At 40.5% G+C, this 25,288-nt stretch overlaps 4 protein-coding genes across 5 annotated transcripts in view; 2 read left to right on the plus strand and 2 right to left on the minus strand.

Moving 5' to 3' along the window:
• Positions 1 to 1,037: 1,037 nt before the first annotated feature.
• Positions 1,038 to 6,639, minus strand: glt8d1 (glycosyltransferase 8 domain containing 1). Its single transcript, XM_036531597.1, has 10 exons — positions 6,584 to 6,639; positions 6,216 to 6,269; positions 4,666 to 4,764; positions 4,328 to 4,544; positions 4,122 to 4,239; positions 3,964 to 4,048; positions 3,549 to 3,661; positions 2,950 to 3,116; positions 2,610 to 2,722; positions 1,038 to 1,973 (listed from the first exon to the last, which is right to left on the minus strand). The coding sequence occupies exons 2-10, from the start codon at positions 6,229 to 6,231 to the stop codon at positions 1,789 to 1,791; spliced, it is 1,113 nt and encodes a 370-aa protein (XP_036387490.1). The 5' UTR covers positions 6,232 to 6,269; positions 6,584 to 6,639; the 3' UTR covers positions 1,038 to 1,788.
• Positions 6,640 to 6,878: 239 nt separating this feature from the next.
• On the plus strand, positions 6,879 to 8,486 carry LOC118779831 (signal peptidase complex subunit 1-like). The gene is made up of 4 exons (XM_036532119.1): positions 6,879 to 6,993; positions 7,785 to 7,844; positions 7,948 to 8,034; positions 8,211 to 8,486. The coding sequence occupies exons 1-4, from the start codon at positions 6,958 to 6,960 to the stop codon at positions 8,334 to 8,336; spliced, it is 309 nt and encodes a 102-aa protein (XP_036388012.1). The 5' UTR covers positions 6,879 to 6,957; the 3' UTR covers positions 8,337 to 8,486.
• A 715-nt stretch (positions 8,487 to 9,201) lies between these two features.
• Positions 9,202 to 16,788, minus strand: nek4 (NIMA-related kinase 4). The gene is made up of 16 exons (XM_036531556.1): positions 16,435 to 16,788; positions 15,677 to 15,943; positions 15,325 to 15,522; positions 15,046 to 15,153; positions 14,752 to 14,906; positions 14,489 to 14,618; positions 13,868 to 14,377; positions 13,684 to 13,740; positions 13,313 to 13,456; positions 12,921 to 13,082; positions 12,457 to 12,523; positions 11,755 to 11,873; positions 11,101 to 11,195; positions 10,691 to 10,905; positions 10,009 to 10,142; positions 9,202 to 9,307 (listed from the first exon to the last, which is right to left on the minus strand). The coding sequence occupies exons 1-16, from the start codon at positions 16,519 to 16,521 to the stop codon at positions 9,209 to 9,211; spliced, it is 2,547 nt and encodes an 848-aa protein (XP_036387449.1). The 5' UTR covers positions 16,522 to 16,788; the 3' UTR covers positions 9,202 to 9,208.
• A 1,875-nt stretch (positions 16,789 to 18,663) lies between these two features.
• Positions 18,664 to 25,288, plus strand: part of camk1b (calcium/calmodulin-dependent protein kinase Ib) — a 48,730-nt gene continuing 42,105 nt past the window's right edge. The window contains exons 1-2 of one of the 2 annotated variants that reach the window (XM_036531071.1): positions 18,664 to 18,744; positions 21,511 to 21,523. In XM_036531071.1, the coding sequence (XP_036386964.1) occupies positions 21,513 to 21,523 (11 nt within the window). In that variant the 5' untranslated portion in view covers positions 18,664 to 18,744; positions 21,511 to 21,512. The remainder of the gene's footprint in view (positions 18,745 to 21,510; positions 21,524 to 25,288) is intronic. The other variant, XM_036531072.1, reaches the window with a different exon arrangement.

Consider the following 25,288-nt stretch of genomic DNA (forward strand, 5'->3'; position numbering starts at 1 on the left):
TAGCTACAGATTTTCATGCTTCATCACATCTTTTCTAAAACGTGAAACTCACAGCTCCCATTTAATCAATTGTCTTTTATAGAGTTTTTTTTCTTTTTACTGCAGCATTTCCGTAACAGTCCATCAGTACAGATTCTGGCAATTATGAGCACAGTACAAAAATGGGATGAAGAATTATCAAACTATGTGTGGAATCCAATATGACCTGGCAGAACTGAGCTGTTTAAGCAACAGTGCTTGCTTGTTCTGTGGAATTGTGCACATTTCTTTTCCAAATGAAGACTAAACAGAGCTACTGTACATTCAATTGCTTTTCCCCCACTATATTGTTAATCCCTTTCTGATAGCATGGCAAAAGTGATTCAGAATGATACAGGATTCAGGTGAAGGTGGACATACTGCAGCAAGGGGAGGTGGGCAGTGTTAACTGTAAGTTAATGACCTCACACAGTACTGACTGTTTTGTTAATCACATTATTGCCCCTTGCAGAAAAATCCTCCTGCCAAAGTGAAGCATGGCATTAGCTCTTCAGCTCCTCTCTTCAGACAAGCAAGATGATCTACACAACTTTAATGGAGGTTTAAAAGGAAAAGCCATGTTCAGCCTTTATTGTACAAGTGCTGAGCAAAGCTTTACTCTGATTTATCCACTGACGGCATTATAAACCTACTTTGTACTTGACAGGATGTTGTCTCAACCTGGTTTGTGGCACATGGATTACTTCACCAGGCTCAAAACAGTACATCTGTAAAACATCTGTACATACATAAAATGCATACATATATCTCAAGTTAACAACAAAATAAGTTTGCATGTGTGTTACCCAAAGTATGACATTTTGTGCATTCCTGTAGAAATGTTTTAAATGGGCAATTACAGGAAACTCTGCACACTACACATGTTGTAACTGGTCAGACATTAGTGGAGTAACAGCACTGTCAAGAGTTACAGCTGGGTAGAGAAACATACCAGCAAAATAAATCATTTCCAAAGAGCCAATGCTTTTTATATTAAACCAATGGTATGAAATCCCTGTAGTGTTTAAAATATTATCTGGATTTTTTTTTTTACATACAATTGTCCACAAAAATATCAGAAATGGGAATATTTCCCTGAAAACATTTTTTCATCCAACAAGTAAAGTGAAGATGGTCAAGTGGTACAAATCCTTACATCCTCAAGAAAAAGCATAAATCAACAGTGCGCATTCACACCATAGCAGCAGCTGCCAGAATGTAATAACTAAAGCATATCTAAATACTGTATCTGATAATGCAAGCCTTTTTCTACACTGGTAGTAATTACAGCAATGGAGTTGAACTTGATACTGGAAATTCTGCAATAACATTAGTATAAACACCACACATGTAGAAAGTTAAAGTGCAAGACACAACCGGCAATAGGCTAGGATTATCAAAACACCGACCCTCTGGCCAATCAGAAACTACATCTGAGATGACATAAGCAGGCTGCAGGTTTAAAAGCCAATCAGCCATTCGTACTGCATGAGTCTTGGTTTCTAAGAAGCAGAGTGGTCAAAATGTTGGTGGAATGCTTCTCACAGTCTTGGCAAATGACGGTGAGATGTCCCTGAGGCACTATAACAGATAATCTTCAGTATTTTAACCTGTACAGTGCCATGCAGCTGAAAAACATCTTGTTAGTCCTGCACAAGAAATGGATTTCATGTGTCAGAATATTCTTGTGTCATGTAAACCTTCCTGAGAAGTCACTGAAAAGGACAATGAAAAAAGCAATGTAACTTGTGGTCCAGAAAGATCACAAGTTTACTTGTCTTCAGTGTGTCTTCGGACCGGGTGAAATTTGCCAGTTGGGTCTGGAACGTACCACTTGTCCCAAATATCAGAGAAAGAGGAAGTCCTCCCCCATGGCTTGTAATGTCCATTCCAATGCAGCAGTTTGGCAGCTTTCACAAACTGGGGGGAGTAGCGATTTCCAGCTCCGGTGGATCCTGGAAATGGGAAAAGGCAACATGATATCGGGAGTAGGGCTGCAACTAACAACTATTTTGATAATCGAATAATCTATCGATTATTGAAATGAATAATCGACTATTCAGATTATGAATCACACAATTACTCAAGGGCTGTTATTTATCTATCGGCTTTTACATTTAGCTTGAGGTTGTGTTAGGCATATCCTAACTAACAATAAAGACAATAAAGATGAGAACTGCATTCAAAAATACTTTTTTTAATGAATGGTTACTAGGACTAATTCAGTGAAGGCAGTTGCTTGGTGGGGAGTACAAGTCTGCTTCCTTTGAAGAAAGCCATCCATGGTAGCATTACGAGATCCAACACCCATAACCCATAATTCGTATTAATTCGAATGCAACCCACACTGGGCACGCATGCATAGACACGAGTTGTAGAAATCTTTCGCGATTACATTTGTTGGCAAATAATTTGGTCATTGATTTTAGTCGACTACGTTGATTATTCATTACACCCCTAATCTGGAGTGTAAACTAATGAGGTCTCAATAAATAAGTTAACTTCTTTCTGCAGAACAGTAAGTAGCAGATCATGTAAGGCAAGAGTCCAAATGATGATGGCCCCCCTGCTGGAACAGAAGTTGTACATACCAAGGTGCCGGACATGCCACATTGGGTCAATGCTGGAGTGGCGCTTGTAGAAGACTATAAGCAAGGGTGGGGTGGTGACGCTATCAGCTAGGGTCCGGCTGTAAAGGTCCTCCCTGGCAGAGGAAATACAAAAGGAAAACATACAGGAAATGCCTCATTAATATTACCAGAATACTGAGGGATCCCAGGTGCTACTCCTCTTCCGTTGTGGAATCCCTACAGAATTTTGTATGTCATTTGTATCTTGTAGATTCAAATAACAGCTGCACACAGAGGAATAACTAACAAAAAAGGAATGGCAGTGCTGGAGGGTTAGCTGCAGTAATGCGTCAAGACTCACTCCACGTTTCGCTCCATCCACGTTTCCAGCTGGCTGGTAATGTTCTGGTGCTTCCACTCTGTCAGATTGGCCACAAAGACACCAGGGTTGAATGAACATGCGTTGGCTCGCATCCCAAGCTTTTTGATTGCTTCCTTTTTGAAGTCCAGGAAGCCGATGTAGTTGTTCTGTGAGGAATTACTGTGAATGTTAATGTGACAAACTCAAAAGGAGACACAAAAGATCAATAATATGAACACTGGCTAGTCTCTCTTGAAAGAGGTTCCCAACAACAAAACACTTTCTGGTTAAATAAAGGTTACTATTATTATCAATAGTAATTATAATAATAATAAGCTGGGTTTGAGAGAAAAATTATCGAAGAACAGCATCTCACTGTGACAACAGATGACAAAATTATATAGACAAAACCCTAATTTCATATATATCAACAAATGTAAGCTTTTCTACTTCCAACAGAACCAGTGTAAGACAATGCTAAAGGACACTGGTATTGTTAATACTAAACCTGCAATACTTTGGCTCCATATCATCCTGTTTAACCATCTCAGTGCACGTCCCATTTCTTTAGGTCATCCTCTGCTGCTACTACCATTTACCTGGTTTCCTGCCCCTCGGACAATTCCTTTGGAAGATGCAGAGTCACAATCGTCTGAGAAGGCAGCTGCATGTCCAGCCTTGAGGTTAGTGTCAAACAGTTCCTGGATGTCCCCTAAATCACACACATACATGTTAACCACACAGTCCACACTGACAGACCAAAATATAATCCAACATCCAGCAATTTATCTGTTGAAAATGAAGTCATTTCTGTTAATCTAAAGACCTGCAAAGACCTCACATCAATGCAAGCAGATTTTTCATAATTGTTTTCAATTAATTATTGAAGGATACATTCAGTTCCTGTTGACTCCAAAATGAACAAATTAAGTACCATACAATATTATTAAAATATATTACAATATTATACGTTATAAAACATATTTAACCCTGCATGATCCCGCATGATCTTACCTTGTACAATGACATCATCATCCAAATAGACTGCTTTCTCTGCATCCGGTATGAACAGGGGCATATAAAATCTGGCAAACGTCAGCTGCAAACAAGGGGATGACATGAGCACATTTTCAAGCATACAAGTTCTCCAACACAAATGAATATGACCTTACCGGCTTTACAGTGTCAGCCTTCTGGGGATCTTTTGATATCTTCCCATTCAGAATCTTTGGTTCAAATGGAATAATTTTATACTTTGCTTCATTCAAATGAGTTTTGCTCAGCCATAATCTGAAAATGAGGGAGGGAAATTGTGATAGTAAGATATGAAGGTGCATTGGGCATCAGCTACTTGAACCTACTAGTTGGCAACACTTACTTTAAGTGATCTGCTGTGTCATTCATCGTTACAATGTTGAAAACGATGTTGGATTTACTGTTGTGGTATACACTGTTCATGGCTGCTATCACAGCACCAAGTCTCTCCTCAGCTGCAGTGATCACAACGGGAATTTCTTCTCCTGTTCTGGAAACTCCAGATTTACGTGGAGACTCAAAGTCAGGATCAAATGGGTGTAAAACACCTGGTAATGTATCTGCAGAATAGGGAAAAAATAGATGTATACTAAATTAAACTTGTTAAATAGGTCACTTCGGGGCGAATACAGAACTCTTCACATTTTGGAAGTCTTGACAATGCAAGAAAAAAAAAATTACCTGTGTTTTCTTTTCTTAAAAAGTCATTCAGATTCAGAAGATTCCGATGCACAATTATCAGAAATGCAATGGCAATCAGCACCAGAATTAAAATATTTACTGCAAATAAAAGGAGGGAAAACACATAAATTGGTGAATGTAGTAACACATGGTGGATAAATCAGATAAAGAAAGCAGAATGCAATGCAAAGGACTGCTTAAGAGCTATTTTCAAAGCCATTACAGAGAAAACTGTAGCTTCCTGTTACCAATGTTGAAAACAGCTGGGAGATTAACTAAAGACCAGAATACACTAACAAAATATGATGATTTAAAACCCCTGTTACTTCTGAAAGTAGCTCTTTCTATTAGTGTGCAGGGTAAGAGTGCAATTTTACTGGCAAATGCTTTCAGAGAAGACGTGTGCCAACAGCTTGTCATTCTAGTTGCTGTAGAAAAGTCCCTTACACAAATGTGCTGGGACATGAAAAATGAATACCCCAATTCATTCAAATGCTAAGATGCAAATCCCTGCTGATCAGTCAACATTATTCAGTACAGCTGAACCATTTTAACAGCCATCCATTCAGTTTAAAGCCCAGATCAGTATTGTATGGTAGTGCTGTTACTGGTAACAAGATGCATGACACATAAATGAACTACCTGAGCAAATAATCAGCTGTATGTAAAATGGAAACTTTGTAGGACACCCAGGATAGAAGGATGTCTGCTCATAAATATTGCCTTCTCTCCGCTGGGCTGTCCATGGCCTGTCCTAAAGAGTTTTGGTAACCACCTCCGTCGAGGATTTGAGTTCATCTGAAATGGGCAGGGTTTTCATTGCATAGTGCTGAGGAGGCGGTTCTTCGCTTGCATTTGTCAGAGTGTCTAGAGTCAGTCTGTAACCTGACCAATGGAAATGAGGCATATGTAATGAATACGTGTCTGGACTGAATAAAATATAACCATAATGCTACCAAACTGAAATTTCACTCACAACTTTCATCAATAGGAATTGCAAGTTTGTTGAGAAAAGAAACCTTGGAGCGATCCCATTGTTAAGACACATTTGAAGCATTGACAGAGGTAACAGTAATGATGTTCAACAAGGCAAATAAGGGAAGAAGCCACTGGTCATAACCTGTGTACCAGCTGACTACATATAAACCACAATGATCCTAAGACCTACACAGCAACTCCGCAGGTTAATATAATACCTGATGCGACCATTTTTTTCTGACCAGCTGCTTAAGTCAGGTGTCTGCTCAAATTATATTTAAAACCAGACACGTTCCTCTGGGATTTAAAGCAGTGGACTGAAAAGCAGGCAGTGGATTGCTCCCCCAACCCTGAATGGTAAAACAGAATGTATGCACCTTTTCAGGTTTCATGCACATTTCGTGTTTGTTTCACATTTACCGTAGAGCATGGTTTAAATCAGAATTTACAAACTGCACTAGTTATACACACGCCATGCTTGTTCAAACTTAAAAGTGGTAGCCTGAGTTGCGAATGGAAGAGAAATAAATATATGGCATGCGTTATCATCAATACAGTAGCATTAAACTTACCTCTTCGTAGTGTCATCTCGCTCTGGCTAAAGACTATTCTGCAAAACACAAAAACTAAAAACACACGGTAATATCAGAAAACCGCTGAACTTCACAGAACTGCAGTTTTTTTTTGCTGTGTGGCTTACGGTGATTTGTCAATATCAAAACAACAATATTACCAGTTATAGTATTTAAACACGCACATTAAGTTACGACTAGATTTAATGAGCACAGTAAGCGATCGCGGATTCTTTCACCGTGCATCTAGCAGCCTCGTCGCACGCGTTGACATAGTGATCTACAAGCTTTTATCGTGTGCATCCTCGGCAATACTTAACATTATGTGTTCCAAAACTGCTAAATAAATCAGATCTAATACTACTTACCAAGAACGTACCAGACGCGCTAACTAACTTCAAAGCCAAAGTGCCAACTCGACATCAACATCCACGATTCCAGCTTGCTAGCTATCCTTGAATAGCCCACCAAACTTTGTGGTTCAATTTATGCCTGTATAAGGAATATTTATATCCCGAGAAATTTTCGTATTTTAATTAAAAACAGAATTTCTCAGTATTTTGTAATGATAAATTATATTTACTCTCTTTTACGTACAAGTTGTTTTGTTTGTTCTGTTATATACAGGACAATCATAGACAGCAAACAAAGGGTCCTTCGAGGAGGACGTACCTCCATTCATACACCGGAAGCTGAGTTGCTGTGAATCTTCAGTTTGTGGTTTTTCTTTTCTTTGACCAAAATGTTGTCGATGTTTAAATCCATTCCTACGCACATGGTAAGAACTTAATTTTGAATATTTAACAAAGCGATAATTTGAATCATGCCTACACAACGAGGCACGTTCGTTGTTACAAGTACTTATTACGCGAGCTAGAGCTAGCCATGGAGCTAGCTAGCTTGACAGTTTAGAAACAGTCTACTGACCGTTGCACGTCGATGGTCCATATTTATATAGGAACAGTAGATGATTTGCTAACTATGTAACGCCACTGTCCCGCTCTGTTGCATCCAGGTCAACCGAGGTTATGGCTTAAATTGACTAATTGCTCATGAACTTTAGCTACAAGTGATCCCTAAGCTAGCCTCGTTTCCCAGCCGAACAGACCTGATACATGCCTGGTAGGAGGGTAGACGATACTAACCTAGGTACGCATACCATTTTGAGGACGATATTTAAAAAAAAACAAAACAAAACAAAAAAAACCTCATGCAAGCTGAGGTAATGCTGTAGGTTACTGTTCATCGGTGCTACAGACACAGACATAAGCAGAGTAACGGCTTTGCAAGATGCAAGTAGCAAGATGGACTCGGGGAACGTACATCTACGTGTCCTTTGACTCATTTGAAACATGCTGCTAGAACCCATCTTCATTTTTTTGAGCTATATGATTAGGCACCCTTGTTCTTGCAGTGAACTTGGCATTGCGTTTGGCAAGCATTTACAGGGCTTGTAAGTCCTAGCATGTGCATATGCAGCTGTGCAGATGAGTTTGGCTGCAATACCTTGCTTAATAAGGATTATGTAAACCTCCAAATCTGTATATTGAACTTTTGTTTTTGTTTTAGGACTATAAAGGACAAAAACTAGCGGAACAGATTTTCCAGGGCATCATACTTGTTTCTGCAGTAAGTGGAACACATTTTCACCCAAACTGTAGACGCTTATCTGGATATTCCTGATGTATGATATGTAATCATCTTTTTCAATTTACATTTAATTGTTTCGCAGGTTATTGGATTTATTTACGGCCTCATTATCGAACAGTTCGGCTGGACTGTGTACATAGTGTTGGCAGGTTTTGCGGTTTCTTGTTTGGTGAGTAAAATCTTCTAAGTTTAGTGGTTTTTAGTGTATTGGTTCAGATCTGAAAAACACTGCTTGTTGTCTCTGCTAAAATGCCATTTAAGTTGGCTGTGCCATTCAGTGTCCCAGATTTCGACTTTACGGTGCAGTTCTGCCAGTGATCTTTCATCCGGCTTACTTTGTTGTAGCTGACTCTACCCCCTTGGCCCATGTACCGAAGACATCCCTTAACCTGGCAGCCAGTGTTGCCTGAATCACCGGGAGAGCGAGAGAAACCTCAGGAGAATATGAGGAAGCCAAGAAAGCACAAGTAGCACATTACAGTCAACATGAAAACCTTGTCATTTCATTTAAATTCACTTACATTCTACATTGTTTGCAAGATAACTTGCTACGATTTATGTCCCTGCACATTCAGTAAACGGTTATCAGCAAGGAAATAAGTTACTGCTGGAAGGTTATGTTCAATTGTCCTTTCTGTTGTTTACTTCTGTGTTTTATGATCCATGTGTCAAATAAATGGAAAGAACAGAATAATAAGTTGGATGTTTTCTTTGTGTTAATTGCCATTTACTGAAATTTCATCATTTGTTCTCCTGGCATTTATATTACTGTGGTTGACCATCAGTGTGTATTACTGCTTGCTTAAAAAGTACATTTTTATATTTGCAGGTGAAAAAGTTAGCAAAAATCAGAATAAAGATTTATTATTGAATGACACTGTAACAGTTCATTAAAAATCACAGTCATCTACAATGCAGGAAAATCATGCAGGAAAATATGATCAACATAAATTCCACAAATTGTCCAGCATTTATGTTGACATAATGCTATAGTTATTGTAGCAATTAATTCAAGTACTATAGGTTTGCAAGGGGTTATAAATATTTGAAATTAATTTAAGAGCAGCCTATTACTATTAGTCATCTTATTCTATGGATATAATCTATATAAAAACAGTTTAAAAGTATAATCTACAATGATGTAAAAAAAAATAAATACATGAAACATTTACATATGAAAAGAAACAGTGTCTTGAGTTCAACTGCACTTTCAGGTCATTTCCTTTTTAATCACAGCAGATGGTCTGTGGCCATTCAATTCCACATGAAGCAGCTTTACAGAAGGCACGACCAGTTCCATTGCTATTGACCAGGACGTTTCAAAAACGACGTGCTTCAAAACCTTATCCCCTAAAAGTGACATCCTCAAAGAATTTCAACTGTCGCACCATAACGGCGTAAGCATGGTATTTGTCCTCTCCCATTTGCTCCCGAAGCTGAAGCTGTAGGAGAGGGAAAAACTGTTCTGTCACAATAGGCAAGCCTGGTCATACATGACTGAAGACAACACAGACCACTTGCTGAATGATCTTAACATGGTGCCAATTAATTCTACTTGCAACATTGATGTGCAAAGGTACAAAGGAAATGAAATATCTTAAAATTAGACATATCACATACCACACAGCCAGCTTTGTTAAAAAAACATAGCTAGAGAGTCGCACTATATAACAGCAACATTATGAATGCTTTCTTCATGTGTATGGCCTCTGTAAACTATATCCGATGATTCTGTCATACACAAGGACAGCTTGAACATATGGAATTTGTATATAATGCCTCAAAAATGTGTTTTGTGTATTGTAGCTTGTGTTTGTGAACATGTCAATTAAAACCCTCTGATAATTTTCCTTATCTGAAGGGGTCACTTGGTGAATCAGCACATGAGAAAAATATTGACCTACTAGCTAATTATAATTAGAAAACCTGTTGCTAATGCCAATTGCCAATGCAAGTGTAATGTTTGATCATTCCAGCATGGGTCTATCTAAATGAACAAACTGCCTACAGCACCAGATTGTACCACATCAAATTCCTCCTGTGTACAGTCCTACCAGATTATAGCAGGTGGGCAAAAATTTTAATCCAACGCCATCTGATGTCTTGATTACATATGGAACAATGAGTTATTTTGTATACTTGCCTCTCGTTTGTCCTCATCATCTTCTTCCATAATCTCCAGAACTCTGTCCAGGAGCTTTACTCCCAATCCCCTCACCACATCAGTCCGTAAGTGTTCAATTGCTCTCCTGATCTTTGCAGGTCCCGATGTAACGTCTGAAAGTGATATGGAACAGAGTATTACCTTCTTCTTACAGCAGTTCCTTCTTCCTCTTCCTTCCTAGAAGGCAGTTTTAATGGTGTGATGGTTTGAAGAATATCTTGCAATAGTGTATAATAAGGCTCAGGGGATTTTAAAATAATTTTTGAAATATGCCTAATTTTTACATATGCGCAAAAACTACACCTTTATCTGTTTAGATGAGCAAAGTGAGATGTGTTCTCGCAGGGAATAAATAGCTGCATGACTGAATCTTCACAATCTAATTCAGGAAACGTCAAGAATCAGCTATGATGAGCAGAGAATAAAGACCTGGTAAAGCTGACAGAAATATCCATCTAAATAACCTCCAAATGTATCTATTAGAGAAGTACACCCTTTCTCACTCTCACACCCTTACTCTTCATTAAGTAGCTTAACAGTCAACACTTAAGTTTATGAGTTATGTAAATACCAATGAATTAATCAGCCATTAGACTGTAGTACATACTGAAAGTAGATAGCTAACATAGGTAAATCCAAGAAGGATTGGGAGGTCACAGACCTGAGGGGAATTCCCTGAAGCGAAACTCCTCCTCCTCCTCATCTTTGGCCTTGCCATGTAGAGCCAGGGTGTCTCGGTACTTCCTGTTCAGTCTGAACTCAGGCAGTGGCGCAGAGCCAGGGCCATCATGCTGACATTCTGGCTCTCTGGAATCCATTCGCAATGTCTGGGTCATCAGCTGAACCAGGTCATGCATATCATTGGAGTCACTCTTTCTAAAACAGAAACACAATGAAGCCTAGTTTAAGACATACAGCAAGCTGGTAAAGAGCACAGTCACAGGCTGTAATTGCAACTCATTCCATAATCCAACAAGTAAACCTTAACATGGAAAACTGGGAGTCTCATCTTAAGGCAGTGAACTCTGAAGAGCTATGGGGACCAGCGAGTGCAAGGGCGGGGGGGCAGACCTCTCTCTGCAGTCCCCTTCCGAGCGGTCTGTAGAGCTGGTGGAGGAGCTGCACTCATCTTCATCGGCTGGTGTCAATGGCAACCCACCTTGTAGCTGTGGGAGAGAAAGCAGACATTCAGCCATCTTTACAACCAAATCATCTGCCTGATGTTTATTAGTTTCCCAGGTAACACTTTTTCTTGTTCCTCCAGGTTAGGTTTATCAGCCATGACTCTAGTTTGTAGTTCACAGGCCTTCTTCTTCCCCCTTCACTGCTTCCCAGGCTATTATTCATAATCTATCAGCAACCTATATGCACATAGCCTGTTGTGCTGACATCATTTGTCAAGACGCCTCCATTTGGAAAAGGTCACACCATTATTGTTTGGCCTTCTGCAAGATAACTTATTGGTATCTGATTGCATATTGTCCTGTAAGTCACACATAAATTCTTGCTGTTGTGACTGGACCATGGCTCAGACAGATAACCCTAACAAGGGTAAGCAACATCCAAGTACGGAACAATTATAACACAGGAAAACAAAGTGTAATAGGGTGGCCTTTCCCAGACTGAGGAGTATCCTGCATTACAAATCTATCTGTTAGGTAGGTTGGTATGTTTGTACAGTCAAGGCAGAACTTGGATCAATTTCTAATTATTCAAAGGGGTCACCTTGTTTGTTTTGATGGCAGTGTCAGATGCAGAGCGGCAGACCGAGGCAGTCTGGGAGTCTGCCTGCTTCCTCTCTGCAGAGACAACATCACATGACACCCGTCTCGATGCAGGGACAACTACACAAGAGAGAAAAACTTATCGTGTTTTGCAAATACAGTAACAAAATCCTTTTTTCATTAAGTTTCTGTTTTCTGTGTTTAGTAGCAGCACTTTCAGTCATTGTTCAGTTTATTTTACCACATAGGTAAGCACTATCACATCTAGGCCTACTAGAAGAAAACCTCAGACCCTTCATTGAATGGGTAAGGGTTAAATATAATTATCTGACTTTACAGGTCTCTCAGTAACTAAATTCTGCTTGCAACATCGATGCAGTATTTGCTCACAAATGCAAGGAGATTTCAAAATTAGACATACGACACGCCACACAGCGAGTTCTGAGAATAGACGGGGCTGTTGGAGATGCAATAGAAATTCAACTGACTATGACCTCACAGTGAATCTAATTGCAACATTTGGAATTCTTCACTTTCCTCGACAGCCTCTGTAAACTATTCTGTTGATTCACTGAAGTTTCCTTCGTCTTTTGTGGGGTTTTCATTTTACATTTTCAGCACTTTCAGTCATTACTTGCTTGCTGTGAGGTGTGCCATAGGAGAGCATCTCAGCTAAATCAAAGTTAAAGCTTCTGGATATTACCTAAATAGCAGTTTTCTTCCTGGGACTGCTTCAGTCGTCTACGTTCTCTGGCTGTCAGAGGACGACCCTGAAACCAGCATTTCACAGCCATTTTTGTCACAATCACCACAATAACACTGCATCCTTCCTGAAAACAGGCCTACCAGTACGCCGTGTCACCTTCCCCTGATACCCAAGTATTTTTTGAGCTTCAAACTTACCACCACTGCCAAAATAAAAAATACAAGGAGAAAAAGGCACTACTTTTACTTGCTGATCTGTAAGAGGTTATTAATGATACCCTTACCCAGTGGAGCGATCACACGCTCTCAATCACTAATTCATATGAACCAACCAAACAACCTTGCTCTCTTTAGAAAATTGTGATGATTCATTCAGATCAGTGAGTCACTGATAACTCATTCCAGCTCCGCTGCCTTCTGAGCTTGCGGAGGCCCACTCTCCCTTCAGTAGCAGAAATTCACCTGTGATGCTGTGACTGAGCTGTCATTGGAATTGCAGACAGAGGCTGTTGATGAGGTAACACTCTTTGTCTTGGATGCATGGCCTCTGCTCTTCTTCCTTGTATCTACAGTAAATGCTTCACTAGGAGGTGGTGGCAGAGGTCTGGGACAGATAACATTTACCTGTGTGAATAAAGATAAAAAAGCAGTTTTAGTGGTACTGAGAAAAGTTTTAAGTGACCATACAGTTATGCCACGGAGGAGTCTACTCAAGTATCTACTATAACATGTGGCACAGGTTTAAATGAGCACAGCAGCAACATGAAGTTGTATGTGTACGATCACCACGGTCCACTCAATGTCTGGAGCTGACAGTCCTAGGGAAGTGACATCATCTACTGGTCTGTACCCACCCTGTCCTGTTCACCTCGCACGTTCTCTCTGTTGCTTGGTCTGTGCTGGCAGGACATGGAGGGTTCTGAGGCAGAGGAGGCGGGCTGGAGTGGGGCCTCATCCTGCTTTGAAAGAGCCAGGGGGAGGTCCTGACAGGAGGGCTTCTTAAATTACAAGACAGAAAGGCATGGCCATCACACTGCTTCACACAGCTAGTGTCAGAACAGGGAAACCCTGAAGTATGTGCACACTGCACAGAATGACATCATCTGTGACATCAGGGTGTGTGAACTGTCGTAAAAAAAGAATGATGTTTTGGTATTGTTTGCATGATAGCAGTCTTGGTCTGGGGCCGTAAACTGTAGGAAAACACAAAAGACAATCGACAAACCTGAACTAAAACAGGAACAAAGGGCTCAAGTAGCTTTTCTGTGGAGTCGAAGCTCTCCTATCAAGACAAAATATGGAACAGTATAATGTTGGAAGCAACAGACTGAAAAAGTGCCAAAAATGCATGAATTATTTCCTGTTTGGTATTGAAACAGCAATGGCCAAAGGGAAATGTCTGTTCCTACCTTCAGCTCAGGAGGTTGATCTTGCCTGTCCACATCCTGGAGCAATTTCATAGTGTCATCTTTGTCGTCCATGTTTACAGGAGGAAGCTGACTCTCGGCAACTGGTTTTCCTTCATTCAATGGTCTTATTTCCGGCTGGGGGGTGCGGTCCTGCGTCATGGAACCATCTGACACCCTCTCGTTTCCCCTGTCACTGACACCTGACACTGCTGTGATGTCCTGCAGCTGAGGAGAGGAGGGATCCTCTTTCTTGGCCCCTCTGTCCTCTGCTGGCTTGTATTTGTCACTGTTGCTCAGGTGTGGCTGTGGTGATGGCAGCTCTGTTTTCCAGTGCCCTCTCTCCTCTTGGGGTTGGATATCAATATTGACGTTACTAATAGATGCTAAGGATGCGCCCGAGCTGTTCAGAATGCCCTGTGCAGAAGCTTTTGGGGGTAACTCCATTGGTGTAGAGGGGGCCTCTATCACACCTTTGTTTCCTTTGAGAGGTTTGGAGTGTTTTTTCTCCTTCTGCAGAGAAAAACATATAAGGAAAAATTAGCATAACTGCTCATTTTCTCTTATCTGTGTTTAGCACGGTGCTCCATTAGTTGTAATGTGTGAATGAAACCTCATACTCACCATTTTTCCTTTCATGTTGTGATCGGAGGGAGACTGCAGGGGGCGCTCAGAGTTTGTGCTTGCTGAGACCACAGAATAAGAGCTGTTGGGCTTGTTGTTGGCAGCTTTCCTTCTGGATGTGGCAGTTTTCCTAGTGGAATAGACAAGAATGAAACACTCATCACTGGACATTTACATTAATTAACATCACACCGGCTGTCAAACACTAATGAACTGAACTTCATCACTGCACGACGTGGCTGAATCATAAAGCTGGCACATACTCCTTTGTGGCCTCTAAGAACATCAAGATTTGGCGCTTGATGTAAGGCTGTCTGAGGATGTGTCGAACGTCCGGTCGCTCCTGTGGTTTCTTACTGAGCATGCCCTTTATAAGCTCCCCAAGCTGGGAGTCGTACACACTAGGCATCTGTGGCAGCTGGAGGAAGAGAACAAAGCCGAAAAATAGGGAATGAATTACTGGAACAACTGTAAGGCCACCTGCAATGCAACATACTTAGTGACACGTCATTCATCCCCCTGAGTCTTTCATATTCAAAATAACATAAAAAACTCACCTTTCCTTCTACAATACGATATACCAAGGAGTTCATGTCCTTAGCATTAAAGGCATGCTTTAGAGTGGCCATTTCATACACACAGCAACCCAACGCCCAGACATCAGACTAGGGAAAGGAAAAACAGTTTGAGTGAACATGTAAAAATGTGCTTGCTCATCTAGGATACTACCTATTGCTGTCAGTGAGCTATTATAGATTTATTCTGTGATAACAACTGGACATATTTGCTATGAAGCATACTGTGGTACGTCTAGAGACGTAATTGTTATAAATTACCTTGTGGTTGTAGGGTTTGTTGGAAAGAAGCTCTGGACTCATGTAATAAGGTGTCCCAATGAGAGTGCTAGCCATGTCGTTCTGGTTCTCCAGCACTCGCGCAATCCCAAGGTCTCCAACCTTGATTATGTTAGTCTTGGTCAGGAAGATGTTCTGGGTCTTCAAATCTCGATGCAAAATGTGTTTTTCATGTAAATACTACAAACCAACATGGAAAAGGGAAACCAAATCAACAGTGAATTAAAAAACAAAGTCTAACAATACTACTCAAGCACCATGTGTTTTCTCATAAAACCATGAAATCTTTGCAGGTCTGTTTTCTCATACCTGTCTAAACAAAAGACTAACTTACCTGGAGAGCCATGGCTATTTGGACGAACCACTCAACCACCTGTCTCTCAGGAAGAAGCTCCCCCTTCTGTTGCTTTAGCCTCTGGTAGAGGTCACCCCCCTCGCAGAAGCCCATGACAATGTAAAGCTTACGGTCATCACCTTCCCAGGACTCCCTGTATGTAACAATGTTAGGGTGTCGCAGCTGCGACAGGAGCTGCGCCTCCTGCTCTGCTGCTCTCCGCTCGCGCCTCGAAGACGTCGTCAAATTCAGCTTCTTGATGACATACTGACAACAGGGGAAAGGGAGACCATGGAAAAATGCAGATTACTGTTTGGTCACTTTCAAATTTTCCCGAACTCCGTGGCTTTCATACACAACTGCTTGGGCACCAGTATTCCAAACACTGTAGAGCTGTTGTTTTATCAGCTCTTTCACCGTATCGTTCTCTGTATTGCAGGCATCTTCTAAATGTGTCCCAAGGAACCTTTTAGGCAATGGACCTCTTACGATCCTCACTGTACATGGGCCCAGATGACTCGTAATCTCGTACGCAACGCTCTCCCTTTCTGGAGTCACAGTAAAAAACGTTTGCTAACAATAACGTTAGCTACATTTTGCTTTGCGCACGATCTAACGTAGCTAAAGATTCCGCATTTTAACGTAATTTACCGCACAACATTATTATCTTAGCCATACTCTGCGGTTTCACTGCTAACGTGGGTCTCTAAAAACATCAATTGGGGTATTATTCAGTAGTAGATTATGATTGCGTTTACCTGTTTTCGGTCAGTTTTGTGTCTGACCAGATTTACCTCACCGTAGCTCCCTTTCCCCACAATTCGAATAAAGTGGTAATTCTCCATGGTTCTTCATAAGGTTATCTGGTCTCTATGACAGATAAGCTACGGATGGAGGCTAAGTGGGTAACACTGGACAGTTTCAAAATTTCTCACAAGATAGCTAGCAAACTAGCTAGCCCGATGGATTTCATTTTTACTCTGGCTAGATATATAGCAAGATCAAGTTATCTCTCTACACAAAATATCCCAGCTGTGCAACACACATGAAATTGCAACTCCAAAAAAACTCAAACCAGTGGTGCAGCAGGAAATCTTTGGCGGCTACGTCGTCACCAAGCAACCTACGGCAAGCCAGTTCACCATCGAGTTTAGTTGGAATTGAAGAGAAAGACAGAAATCACGCCTAGACGTTTTACACAGCCCCATCTAGGGTCAGAGAAGTGCAGGTTTTATATCAACACCACAACTTGCTCAGGATTTCTCGGATATGTAGTGAGACATAAATATAACACCTCCAACCAAAGGAATGAACAAGTGCAACTCTAATACGTAAAACTGACTTTAATTTTAAAAAAGTTAAGACTACGGGAGGTAAATACTATTTAGTACTTGCAATGCATGTTAAATAACCCATTTATGTATTCAGTTTTCGTTAACAAAATGAATGATTTGTTTGATAAATGCGTCATTGCAAGTGTAATATTCTGGCAGGTAAAGCCATCTATTGACAAGAATACTCTTCATTTGAATTTACGTGACATTTTACGGTACCGTGAAAATAAATATATATAATATTAAAGAAAGTGAAATATAGCTAATCAAAATGATGATCAGGTGGAGAAAAACACAATCGTTTGGACGAGATTCACAAGGAGTAAAAAAAAGGTGGCAAATGGCAAACGAACAAAATCAAAGCGAGCAACCGTGATATTATAGACCTATAGACATTTTGATTGGTTGGGCCTGGCGCCACATGTGATCCTCACGTTAGAACTGTTTAATTTAGTTGTTGCTCCTGGTTTACCACTAGTTAACCCATCATAATCCCGAGACTGACTTTACAAATCAATCAAAACGAATAAAGATTGATAATGAATAAAATAAAACTGTCGCCACATTTTTAAGTGAACACAAACTCCGTTACCTTATTATTGTTTTGAAAGAAAATGTATTTGTATATAACCATGTAAGCACATCCACATTCACACTCACATTCACGGAATGGTTATATCAACAAATGCACATTACTTTAATTCAACAAAAATTATTTGTACGTAGAATAATGATTGCGACCAAGTAAATGAATTCTGCTTGAAAGGCGCACTATTTTGTAGCATACCGTAGCACACACGGTGCATGTTTAGGGTATCTTAGCGGCACAGAGCAGACTATTGTCACAACACTTTGTAACAAGAATTAATGTCAAGAATAAATAACGGATACATACTGCAATGACTACACGAACGAACAGTTAACGAATTTCAAACGTTTAAAATGATTTATTCTGTCAAATAAAATTAGCTATAATCGATGGTTTTAGGTCAGCGAATCTGAAAGGATTTGATAGGCGCTTTACCGCCAGGTGGCGCAAGAGATAAGTAGAAAACACTTGCTGTTGATTTATCGGTTGCAACGCTTAAAATGTTGAAATCCATTTGTCCCACTTTCTGCGTTGTTGAGAAATCTGTTAATTGCATTTCCTTGCCGTGTTCGAAGATTTCGTTCAGTACAAACATAATTATTACTGTATTAATATAAAAATGACAATCGAAGCAGCCTAGTAGCCTACGCAAGCAGCCACTGAACAAATACATTTATCATTTTATCAAATCCAGTGGATTATACATTAACATGTGATTCTGTATGTTATGGGAGTTAGGAAAGAACATTCAAGGTGTTCTGACGAAAAATATGTCTCACACATTTTTAGAGGTATTACATCGATACAGAAACGCACCTTTTGAATCGGATGTTCCCAAATAAGGTTTTTGGAGGTTTTCAAAAGCAATGCAGTTTGAGAACACACCTTTCGGAAGAAAATTGCTCTCGGTAAAAATAGACCTATCATAAATAGCGCCACGGTTACCTGAGTGCCACAAGGAAACTGTGGATTGGTTTAGGGCTGCATGTGTCTCTCCTCTTTTGCATGGTGGCCACCCCTCTGCTGATGAATATGACGTCAGGAAAGTGTTGGTGGGTTGTCAAAGCAGGCAGTTTGCGCGAACGAAGATCCGAAGTGCAGAGACGTTGAGTGGAAGAGGGTTCTTCGAGCACTTGCAATTACAGGTAAGGGTGTTTTTAGAATTACACGACAGAGCGTTACCTGGTTAGACACTGCTGCGCTCAGATTCACCGGGTGCAAGCTGAAAAGAAATGTTACAGGCTGGCTGTGTAGTTAGCTGGCTACTCTTTGCCTAATGTTTGTTCATTGAAATCGTAGACAGCTTTTCTAGTTTTTGTGTGTGTGATCAGGTGTTTGATTAACCTTTTATTGAATTGAACTAAGACATCCTGTATGTATCTGCCTAGGCTGTTACCTAGCTATGAGGGCACAACTGATCGCACTGCGCTCAAATGTAGCTGGCCTGCCTGGTAACTGAGCGTGAAAGCGAAACGTTTGCACGAACGAACGTGCCTACTGGAATAATCGTTTATGAGTAGCTTGGTGTTTGGAATTAACAAACAGACTTGGAAAATTAATTAGCTATGAATTATGAATTCATCCGGTGAGACCAGCTAGTTAATTTCTCAGGGTTTATGGGTAACTGCATGGCAGGGGGTAGCACCAGGTGAATTGTATCGGAAAGGTACCAGCTAGATATCAAACAAGGTAGCTATAGCTGTCTAGTCAAATATCACCCTCTGATGTGTCAATAGTCGCTAGCGACTTGCGCATGCCGTCCTATAAAAATTGCTTGGACATCTCATTGATACGTAGTATGTGTTGGGTGGTGGAGGAAAGGAAGAGGGAGGAATAACTGCAAGATGGCTCGTTGGTGTGAGTGATAGGAAAGCGGTGGTAAAACCATTCAGTTCTCTTTGAATGAAATAGCTGAATGGATTGCAGCAGACATACCGAGCTAGCTGATGTCCACAAGTCCTACCTGTACGTGCATCACAAAGATGACATTTGATGATATTGATATGGTAGATCCCATTAGTGAGATTTATACAACATTCTGGACGTATTTGGAAAGGGTGGAATATGATTTTTTTTTAGATTCCTGTGCGAAGCTGTGTGGCTTTAAGACGATGGCAAAAAAGGTTAGAGGGACCTTGCAGCCCTGTGTACTGCACCACCCGTGGCAGAACCCATTCAGCGCTTTCTTGTAGGTTATTCAACGGGACAAAACTAAAGCCTGCCTTTTGCATCTCTTTTTTGCCTGAGCAGTGGCGCTTTCGTTAGACTGTTATGCTCTGGCTGGCGGCATTTTAGACATCACCCACCGCGCTATCTGCCAGGAGTCGGCAGCTTATCAATTAATAAGCTCGCGCAAGGATTTGTTTAGCGTCACCAACACTGTTTCTGCAGCTGTGTTCGTGGCTTCGATCAAGCTTTTTATCACACTGACAGTGAGCCGGTCTGACAGAGAGAATTCAGTTGTAAGGGACGATGAGAGACATTATGGAATCTGTTGTTCCTGACAGCTCTTTTAAAGAATATCCGAGCGAGATGTTCTTGGAGATAGAAAAAGCAAACCGTGTACGTTTTTGGGGAGGACACAAACCCCACGAAGCAGGAAGCACACGTGGGTGTAAATCCGACAGTATGTGTCTTAGACGAAAATGTTCCTTGACCCTCCTCAAACAGTAAAACATAAAACACTGCCATGTGTAAACTTAATCTGAATGCACTTTATGTGGCTGCAACAGCAGTGCTCTTTGGTTGAACACCCGTTGAGAGGCGTTCACTATATAACTATATAACTTTTATTGTTATGCTGATATGGACCCTTTTACCTTTGAATTAATTGTAGAGAACATATCACATATCACATGTCATGACTCTGAGAAATATTTTTCTTTCAATTATATGCAACTTGCTGTTTTTTTTAGTTCAGTGTACATTTTTTAGGAAATGTTGCATGAAATACAGGGATAGTAGTTCCTGTGGCATTCTGTGCAGCCAGACTGGAAACGCAAAATTTGCATCAGTGAACAATCTTGAGGGGATTACCACAAGCACTGTGCAGAAATCTTTTTTTTTTTGTTGTTGTTTTTTAGGAGGGAAACAGTCCTTCAGGGATTTTACAGCTCAGTACAGAGAGAAAGATGGTTCTTAGGACAGGGAGCATTGTAAAGTAACTGTAACTGCTGTCATTGAAAGTCTAGACCTTTCCTATTGTATTCATTTATACAGAGAGTGTAAAGCCACAGTTACAGAGTCACTTTTAAGGTTAACGGCCATATTCGTCCCACACCCCAAGGGCCTGGTGTCGTGGGGCTTTTTATGAACTGTGAGAGATAAGTCATCTGACTGTAAGCGTTCTATGTTGAATGCTCTCCCCTGGTGCCCTTTGGTATTCAGATATATTGCAAAGCCTCCGCCCTTATCAGAGGTCTTCTGGTGGTATCGCTGGATGCAGGCTTTACTGTTTGTTTTTCATAATCAGGAAATGATCCTTATCTACTGTACAAGTGGCTCAGATAAGAAAAAAAAATAATAGAATGGAGAGAAAGATGTTGTCATCAGTGCCCCACAGACAGAATGTGTCACTGCAATGTGCATGCAATGAACTATGGAGGAACAATCTTCTTGTGTCATGTGCATTGCAGCAATTGCACATTTGCATAGGTTTTTTTTTAGTATAGCCAGTTAAGCTTGGTGAGCTCTCTGCTTGAGCAGGGTCCCCACTTCCTGTACTTTTGGACGGGGAGGGGGAGGGGTTGCAGCCACAGGGGAAACCTGACCCCTCATTCGCCAGCGGTAGGCAGAGATGTTGGCTACAGCCAGTCCCATTGAGTCACAATGTTCTATAATAGTATTAACCTGACCCGGCCTCTTATTGGCTGTGATGTCACAGTTATTTGTTTCTTCTGTTCACTGTGCAGCCATGGGAAATCAGTGAGTACATTTCAATAAGTTCTTATTTTTCATTTTTTAACATGCTTTACATGGTAAATGCTGCATGTATAAAACAGACTACCATGTGTGTCAACACATGGTTTATTACAAGCTTGCTGTATGTTTCATTTCCTTCAAACATTGTTTTATTTTTAAAAGTGAATGGGCGTTAGCATTTCCTGATCAACAGCGACTATAGGCTGTATGCAGAAAGAGAAATTGAGTTCCATTTACCTTCTGAGCCTTGTGGAGAGATCAAAATTGCATGTGCCCCATTTTCATTCATTTATCTGAATTTATTTTGAATTGATTTTCATTACCGTAGAAGCCTTGCTGTTTTGTAAAATTCAATGGCAGGGATCTTTTAAACTTTTCACCCATGTTGAGGAGTGTAGCCTGAATTTTTCCTTCTCAGATGGGTTGTTCAAATTTAGATTGTCTAAGCTATGCTGGCATTTTGAGAAAACAGTGGAGCTGTAGCTTATGTTCTCTGTTTCTGCATGCTTTTTTTTAAAGCATCTGTGACCACGTTTGCATGCAGGCAATATTAGAAATACTTTAGAATTCCAAATATGTGAATCTGAAATTGAGGCTATGTTCCAAATCTGTTTTTACATGTGCAATTTTTTTTGCTAAATCAAGCATTAAATGCAGTTTACAAGCAGAAAGGTAGTCGGGATTAAAAGCTATGTGAGTATGTTTGTTCTTGCTCTTTTTGAGATAGAAGCCTTATGAAAAGTTTGAGAGAAGATGGGTTTAATTTTTAGTTGAAACATCACTGGAGACAGTTAGAAATTTTGCTAATCTTTGTCCTGCAATTGTAACAACAAAGGACAGGATGTTCAAATTTGAGGCTTGTCTGTCTTAGCATGACATACATTGCTAAACCCATACATTTGGTGCTGCTTTTTCCATCCAGAGGTATTTAAGTTATTTGGTGCTCTATTTCTATATTTAGTTTTAACCCATTGACACAGTCTGGTGTGGCAACTCATCTTTGCTTGCCAATTACTTGCATAGTGAACTGTATGTAGTTTCATATCCATTTGTGATTTCTTATTTGTGATGTGTATGCATGCCCATGTTAAATTAGTAAAAACTGACTAAGCATCCTGACATATAACATTTATGTGTCTAGTATTTGTCTGTTTAACGGAACATTAATTGAATGCTCTACCCCTCTCCTTTGGGGTCTTTGCATACAGAAGACTGTTTTGTTCCGAACATGTTATCCCAAACAAGCAGTTAATGTGATCTTGTGTATTCTGAATTTATCTATTCACACTAATACTGGAATAATGGGGAACATGTAAACATGACCTGCGTTTCTCCTGGGAATATTTTTCTCATGCACTGTTATTTGGATAAATTTTGGAAAGTTGATGCTGTTGAAGCCTTGTAGCCAACTTGTCTTCAGTCTAATATGAGAAGAAATGTTTGTCATGGAAACCCATTGTGCTGTCTTTAAAGCCTTAAGAGCCTTGGCAGCCTCAGTAGAATTTACAAAATGGAACACTCATCTTATTGCTGGCTCAGAGAGTCCGAAAATCATCCTGTGTGCCAGTGTTATTTTCTTTTCTCTTGGTTTTGGACGCTGGGTTGCAGTGTTGGCCCTCCTGGAAGAGAACATGTTTCTCAGAAATATGTACAAAAATGGGCATATAGATAAGTTAAAAAACCAAAAAAACAGATTTGATTAATTCATGTTGGTATTTGTCAGAGGCGGTTGGGGAAAGGTTCCGCTCTGGAAAATAAAATGTGTAACACTTTAATAACAAGTCTTTCATAAAAATGATAGTTTCCTGTTGGAAATTCTGAGGAGCTACACCCAAGATGAAAAGGAAATCAAATTGACAATTTTATAGAAGAAATTGGTTTAATCAAATCATCCAGAACTAAGGCCTCATACAACCATGTCCTTAATGATTCAGAGTCCAGGTTTTTGCACATTTTAGTTCCAGATAATGTCTGTTACACACACAGGAATTACTTCCACATTTTTCCACTGGACTTGAGGACCACCTTGGTGTGGTCCTCAAGTGGGGAGTGGGGAAAAAAAATGTTAATACAAATCAAATTGTTTGGTGTGTGTGCATGGCAGACTGGCTCAAGTAATGCACATGACTCATATACCAGCTGTGTCAGTGGTCCTATCTCTGTCAAATTTGGTGATCCTCTGTCGGACTGTTCCATTAAAAAACATTAACTATCAACACTTGCTCCATTAAAAGTAAAGTAAAATAGTACCTAAACACATACATGGTATCTCTTGAAAAATCACACTGTGAACTCGTACAACTCCCATGACAGCCATTTACTTTATCTGGAGTGAAGTTTAGATTGGATGGGTATTGTCCTCACTTCAGCAATAAATATGTGTAAAAACATGGCAAAAGATATTCTGGGTTTCAGTCTGGAAGTCATTTGAAATGTATGCGTGGGACAAAGCATACTACGATAACTCAACTAATGGTGCATTTTTCCAGTAGCATTCTGAGTTAAGGTGTGAATTCCAGATGTAAATTATCCACCTTTATTTTTTAATTTCATGGGTGCCTCATTTATACCCTTTCCCGCTGTAGATGTGAAACCAAGATGGCTCACTAAGGACAAGTTCTGGGTGGGTGTTAGTGGTTATTTTTATTTATTTATTTATTTATTTCATGCTGCTGTGTGTCAACTAGGCATGCTAGCAGTGCTTGGTGGTGGACTGCTTGCAAAAGAGCTGTTGCTGGAGTTTGCAATACCTGTATCTATATTGCTTTCATGGATGCCTTTTTCCTGGGGAAACTTTAGGACGTGAGCTGCAGATAGGCAGCCTGTTGTCTCAGTGTGGGCAGATGCAAACATTTTTTGTGGCATGTCCTTCACCTGTGGTGGCAGTGCTTTGGAAAAGCAGTCATTTATTGCTCATACTTGGAAATGGAATACCAGTACTCTTGTAAAGGGCAATTAAGTATGCTTAGTCGTTACTGAGACTAGAGAATATTGCAACATTTACACTGGACTTCCTGTGTTGTGCACAAAGGTTAAATTAGAATATCAGATGGTGAACTCTGTAAGAGAGGAACATACAACAACGGGTTTCCCCTCTGTTCTGTTCTCCCTTGTTGTGCAAGTTGAGGAGAGGTGTGTGCGTCGGGCTCTCCTCTGAAGCCATGTGGGCCCCTTCACAGTAAAACATTCAGATATAAGCTGTGGCAGTAACACGGGGTTTATTCAGTGTCAGATTCATTGTTGAAACAATGTCTCTGCAAGCCTTTACACTGGAGTTGCAATTTGGTTTCACAGCTGCCATAATTTCCCTTTAGGTTTCCATAGAAACGTGTGTGGCGTCAGTTCCGGGCACCAAAAAAAGGAAGCTGGTAGCAGACCTCTAAGAGCATGTGGCTGGAGGCTGCACCACTGTCTTGCTATTCAGAAAGAGACAAATAGCCCTGGGATCAAATGGGGTGTGGTTGGTGTTGGGGGTCTGCTGTCAGCTACACCTAGACCCACCCTTTCTGTTTAGGGATTGTTCTTCACTCTTTAAAGGGGTGACACCTCTTTCATGGGGTGTGCATTGCTGACTAGTCAAGGAAAGTGGCTTCTAGCAACCTGAGTTCTGCAGGGTTTCTCAGGGTGCGCACATTAGCCTCCGTGTCTCATGGTAAACCTGGCTCTTTACATTATGTTACATATGCTTAGCAGACACTTTTATCTGGAGTGCCTTGCATAACTAATACATTTTACATTCACCGGGTATTTGCTGAGGCAGTTTGGGTG

This window comes from Megalops cyprinoides, chromosome 6, assembly GCF_013368585.1.
Source record: "Megalops cyprinoides isolate fMegCyp1 chromosome 6, fMegCyp1.pri, whole genome shotgun sequence".
Taxonomy (NCBI): Eukaryota; Metazoa; Chordata; class Actinopteri; order Elopiformes; family Megalopidae; genus Megalops; species Megalops cyprinoides.